The sequence below is a fragment of the Sinocyclocheilus anshuiensis genome, unplaced genomic scaffold, assembly GCF_001515605.1.
Source record: "Sinocyclocheilus anshuiensis isolate Anshui unplaced genomic scaffold, SAMN03320099.WGS_v1.1 scaffold23, whole genome shotgun sequence".
NCBI classification, from domain to species: domain Eukaryota; kingdom Metazoa; phylum Chordata; class Actinopteri; order Cypriniformes; family Cyprinidae; genus Sinocyclocheilus; species Sinocyclocheilus anshuiensis.
The window spans coordinates 1,257,674-1,264,094 of NW_015552545.1; the positions used below are offsets into that span (position 1 = coordinate 1,257,674).

Here is a 6,421-nt window from a genome sequence, read left to right on the forward strand (position 1 = left end):
GCCCTGGTGACCGTGATCAAATAATATGTTATTATGTCTATTTAGATTTGTATAGTGCTATTTCCAATGCTAATCTTACTTGCCTTTAAATAAGCACACTATAAGCTATTAGCGTATATGTAGCTGATCCCAAAAGTGGCATAGCATCCAGGCTTCTTGCATACAGTATGCTTCCCCATTTTAAATTTTTTTTTGCTTGTTCATGGCTTGTTAAGACTCTGTTGGATGGGAAGGGTGAGGTTAGAGTGCGTGGGGGGCGGTTAGGACGATGACTCTGTCAACATGGTGACCGCATAGAGGAGGCGAGGAGGCAGCCAGTGTGAATCCCAAGCCTCAGCGCCTAGCAGAGGGTGGAATGTGGCATGCAGCTGACACAACACAGTGACAGGCTGGAGTGGGTGATGGGGTACAGCTGAATAGAAGTGGACAATGAGCCCGGTTTAAAGTCCACTTCATAAAGGGCACCCTTACAATGAGCTTGGCCACTGTAGTGGCTAGTTATTATGGAAATGTGTGGAACTCTTATCTTTTTTTATAACGCCCAAGTCTCGATCTTAAATGGCATGTGCCTGGCCCTCTATAGACAGTGACTCAAACTTACATACACTCTAAAAAATGCTGGGCTGTTTCAACCCAACTTTGGGTCAAATATGGACTAACCCAACGTTTGGGTTAAAAATGTAATGTAAAAATTTAACCCAACGGTTGGGTCAATCCATATTGGGTTGAAACAACCCAGCATTTTTTAGAGTGTACAATCCGCAGACAGTTTGATTTATTTACCTTAGCAAACAATAGATCTATAAACGTGGTCTGTGCTTGAATGGTTAGAAGCACTATCTTTCAAAATCATGTCATTTAAATTTTTTTTCTTACCCAAATACACATAATGTTAAAAAATGTAGGGTCAGTAATATATTTTTTTAGAGAAATTTATACTTTTATTCAATAAGAATGTATTAAATTGATCAAAAGTAACATTGAAGCCGTTTATAATGTTACAAAAGATTTATATTTCTGTAATTAAATAAAAAGAAATACAAATAAAAAATGCTGTTTTTTGAACTTTCTATTCATCAAAGAATCCTGATAAAAATGTATCACAGTTTCCACAAAAACATTAAGCAGCTGTTTTCAACATTGATAATAATAAGAAATGTTTCTTGAGCACCAAATCAGCATATTAGAATAATTTCTAAAGGTTCATGTGACACTGAAGCCTGGAGTAATGATTGCTGAAAATTCAGCTTTGCCATCAAGGGAATAAATTACATTTTAAAATATTAAAATGTAGAAACAGCTGTCTTATATTGCATAAATCTTTCACAATAATACTCTTCTTCATTAAGATACTTCATACAATACAAGATACTTCTTTAAAAAAAAACATTACAAAAATCTTACTGACCCCAAACTTTTGAGTGGTAGTGTACATGGGATGTATCAAAACGTTTTGCAAGGTTGTTCTTCGGTTGAATGCTCTGTTAACTATTAATTCTTTTGTCTAAACTGTAAATGTGCATCCTGCATCCATCAAACTAGTAAGGAATCAGACTGAAGTGTAGCATGCCTTCATTAGTGTCTGTTCTCAGTGCAGAGTACTTCAGAGGCCGTACACAACTCACTATCACAAATCAACACCTACTCCTTTTTGCACACAATGGGTCTTTGAACAATTTGGCAAGGAAACTTTCTCTCTCCCATTCTTTGGTTTCTTTGGTTGGGATGAAAGAAAAAGGGTAGACTGACATCCTTTCTGTGTTGGGTTAGACTAACAACACACTCTGCACCCACTCTTACTGAGAGAAACTTAAAAAGGGACTCCCACATTCTGTTAGGCCTTTTTGGGGGAACACGGGTGGAAAAGTGGATGTCCGAGCTGACCTGAGGTGACCTGACCTTCACACTGCTCTGAATGTACGCACTCATTCAGCCAACACGACATTCCACAAAGCTGTGTCAGGCCTTGATTGGACATGCCACACAAAGTGGACATTTGGTGTTAAAATGACCCTTTGTGAGCGACGGACTGATATAATGACACACAGAATATGGCCGTCCATTTAAATGTTCACTGAGGTGGACAGCCACATGAAACTTATTGAGAGATTCAGTGATTTAAGGGTTAAACGTGTTGTTTTAAACCTGCTTTAAATGTTCTTTCTTCTGTGAAACACAAAATATGATATTTTTAAGAATTATTATTAAGGAACAAAATTGGACCTTTTATTGTATTGGCAAAAAAAGACAGTGAGACATTCGTCAAGATATCTTCTTTTGTGTTTCATTGGAAAAAAGTAAAGGTTTTGAATGAAATGAGGGTGAGTAAATGATTGCAGAATTGGGTGAAGTAGCCCTTTAAGATGTACAGTAATGAAAACAGAGAAACGAAAGTAACATTTTATTTGTACTCCTTTTATTTGGACATACAAATCCTATACAGTAATGCATCATTGTAATTTTAGGATGGGTTTGTGATTCTCCTGTTGTCAGAAAGCTGCCATTGAAAAGAAGCTTGAGAAGCAGAAGCCACCAAAACCTACAACCATGGAGGTACCCTTCACTTTGTTGAAGTAGAAGTACATGCATGCATAAACTGATCTGAATTTCAGCTTTATTTTTCCTTCAGCTTGTTGGGGATACAGAGTTGGTTCCAAAAATAAAAGAACTTAGAAAGACTGAAGCAATGCAGAAAAAGGAGATTGAAAGGTATAATAACATTTTGAACGAGGTCAGTCCTACAGTACTTGTTCTTTCCATTGCCCTCTGTTGTTTTTATTGTTTCTTAGAGGGGGTCATAGGATACTACATGCACGTTTACAAGTTGTTTGAACTGAAATGTGTGTTGGCAGTGTGTGTACACAACCACCCTATAATGATAAAGATCCACCCAGTGTTTTTTTTTTTATCTCGTTAAATGTTTTCCCCTTTCTCAAATCAAGCGATCTCAGATATCACACAGACAGGCCCCTCCCACGATAGTTTGATTGACAGAGTGTTTCAGCACAGACTGGACTGGCGTCTTACCTTAGACCCTCCCTGAGCGAGCTGTCATCAGTTCGCCATTGTTTCACCGCTGGAGCAGATGTAGGCAAGAATGACTCCTAAGCGATTGAGGTGTTCTGTTGTTGGACGTAATAATGAACATAACAGTCATAATTTACTCCCTACATCTGAGCCGCTGAAGATGCAGAGGATTCAGTTTGGTTCTGAAGGGAATGCACCGATCCTCAATCTACATAAATGCGTCAGTGTTGGCGTGAATCATTCATGATCCAGCCTCATCTACAGAAGAAGTGAGTATAATGTTTTGTAATGAATCTTTGCAAATGGCGTTTCCTAATAATATGCTAATTAGCAAGTTTCACGATAAATGCGCTAAAGTAAACAGTCTCTCTGAGAGCAGCTCGGAAGAGAGGGGCGGGGTCAGCAGAGCTCATTAACATTTAAAGGAAAATGCTACAAAAACGGCTTGATCTGAAAAGAGCTGTTTTTGACAGGGTACAAAAAATGTTTTTTACACTACCATTGAGAAATTTGAACCAAACTATGTTACAAACTTTTCATTAAGACCCTAAAGAATCATATCAACTTGTGGAAAATGGGCATCCTATGACCCCTTTAATGTTTTCAGGCTCAGTTGTGCATGTCCAATCAGGTGTGGGAAAATAAGTTTGAGATTTTAAGACAGAGGTACTTTATTTTTTTTGATTCCCTGATTCCTTTTTAGTATTTTTTGATTAATAGAATCGAATAGAACAGCATTTGAAATAGGTAATCTTTTGCAACATTATAAATGTCTTTACTGTCACTCTGATCAATTTAATGTGTCCTTGCTCAATAAAAGTATTCATTTTATTTTGAAAAATCTCTTACTGACCTGGAACTTTTGAACGATAATGTACATACAATACATGTGTGAGCTTCTACTTTACTATAAATTTGGGGGAGAATTGCCCCAAGAAGTGAGCTAAATCTGACAATTCCTCTGTTTGGGGACATATGGGCATGAAAATTTTGAATATAAATATAGTAAATATATATGGTGAATTGTCTGTATTACTATAACTAACTAACTATAAAACAATAGATATCTATGGTATTTTTGCATTTAGATTAGCCAAGTAAATGTGTGTGTTTGTGTACAGCTGTAACTATACTTATATGGACCAAAAACAATATAGTGAAATATGTTGAAAACTGACTTACGATATGAGACATTTAAAGTGGTCCTCATAACTAACAAGGTTTATATCATGTTTTCATGATGTCAACCGATTTGTGAGGGTTTAGGTTTAGCATTTGGGTTGGAGTTTAGCAAATATCATGACCTCTGTATACAAACAATTGCATCTGTGAGATGTGAAAATTGGAGATATTTTAGATGTATTTTTCTGTAGATGGATGCTCCTTGCTCACCACGGCAGAAGAATCCAGCAGATGGTACTTTTAAAAGGTTGTGCTATAGCAATATGGCTCCTTCGGTAAGGAACCTTCCAACTGACAGCTGTTCTAGTTTTGGTGTTATGGACTCTTAGCTTAAAAATAGGTGCTGCATGGAGGCCAGCAGAAGATGAGCAGTGTTTTGGACGTCAGCCTACAGAGTGAGAGAGGGGCACACGATCTCCCTGGATTAGGTTAGTGCATGACCACCTGAAAGAGATAACAACACAGACCATTAACTAAAACATCTAATTTAAGTTGATTACAGTTGTAGTATAGCATTAACACCTGTCCTCATATTGACCACATCAAAAAAGATGTTCAAAGATGTTGATTTAACTAAACATGTCCATCACTCTGAAAGGCTGCCTTGTGCACTATTTTCATATTAGCAGTGACACATGAGGAGTAGGAATGAGAAATGGAGAGAGTTGTCTTGCCTCAGCTACTTTTTAATCTCTCTTTTTCCTATTATTGACTTTCTGATGATTGGGATCTAGGTTAATGAGCTTAGCAGGCATGACTTGGCAAGATAACTGAAAGACTTAATACCCTCTGTCAATATGGAAGCGCTCAGACACGAATATCTGATGCACAGAAGCTAACTAATCAATCTACCCAGATTACACCGCTGTCCAGTCGGTGGATTTCAACAGGCCAGTAATTATAGACGATAGATATGTGTTATTGGTTCTGCAATGGTTCTTCTTTTTGCATTTGTTGTGATTAATCACATAGATTTATACACTTAGAATTGTAATATATATAAACTTACATTTATAGTTAGTTATTTTAATCACACACATATATATATATATATACACTGAGCAAAAATATAAACGCAACACTTTTGTTTTTGCCCCCATTTTTCATAAGCTGAACTCAAAGATCTAAGACTTTTTCTATGTACACAAAAGGCCTATTTCTCTCAAATATTGTTCACAAATCTGTCTAAATCTGTGTTAGTGAGCACTTCTCGTTTTTGACAGGGTACAAAAAATGTTTTTTACACTACCATTGAGAAATTTGAACCAAACTATGTTACAAACTTTTCATTAAGACCCTAAAGAATCATATCAACTTGTGGAAAATGGGCATCCTATGACCCCTTTAATGTTTTCAGGCTCAGTTGTGCATGTCCAATCAGGTGTGGGAAAATAAGTTTGAGATTTTAAGACAGAGGTACACCGCAAAGTTTTGTTACTCTAAATGTTGCTTCATTTGACTCCATGAGCTTTTCTACATTGACTATTTCTCTCTTGCGTTTCCATGCCATCAAGGATGAGATGTTCTTACGGCAGACGTTTCAGCGGCAGGAAGCCATTCTGCACAACGCTTCAGTCAGCTTTGCGGTCAGTAGCTTCTCTGAGAGTGCTACAGTTTTGTCCACTTTAAATGAATATGCTCTTCCATGATATTTACACCAAAACATGTCTTTTTCTTCATCAAAGCCGAACTTACCACATTGAAAGAGGGCAGGAGCTTTAATCATGTAACCCTTAATGAAATCTGCACCTGTGGCCTGTCCCGCACACACACAGAGCACATATACAGTAGAGGCTAACCCAGAACAGACTTTAACAGGTGCACGCCCATTAAGCCCCTCATCTCTGGCCTCAGTTGGTGAAGGCTGATGAATATGCATACGTTTTGTTTTTGTTTTGCGCTACACCCCACACCCCAATTACCAGGAGGACAAACGCAACTCAGATCACCTCGTTGAGGCCTGCCTGTGTCGGATGTAATTTATTACACAAATAATGCACATGAAAACAGACTCTCTTACTAGGAACATTTACCCAATATTTGCCATTATACATATTACACTATATATATATTAGCATATACACTAACAATTAAAAGTTTGTACATTTTGTTTTACTGTTTTTGAAAGAAGTCTCTATGCTCATCAAGGCTGCATCTATCTGATAAAAAATTGAGTAAAACAGCATAATATTATGAAACATTATTATAATTA

At 37.2% G+C, this 6,421-nt stretch overlaps 1 protein-coding gene across 1 annotated transcript in view; it reads left to right on the forward strand.

Moving 5' to 3' along the window:
- The window catches only part of LOC107664034 (microtubule-associated tumor suppressor 1 homolog), a 27,060-nt gene extending 22,452 nt beyond the window's left edge, over nt 1–4,608 (forward strand). The window contains 4 exon segments of the mRNA XM_016454476.1: nt 2,494–2,553; nt 2,630–2,731; nt 3,635–3,693; nt 4,539–4,608. Of these exon segments, the coding sequence (XP_016309962.1) occupies nt 2,494–2,553; nt 2,630–2,731; nt 3,635–3,693; nt 4,539–4,608 (291 nt within the window).
- The last annotated feature ends 1,813 nt before the right edge of the window (nt 4,609–6,421 follow it).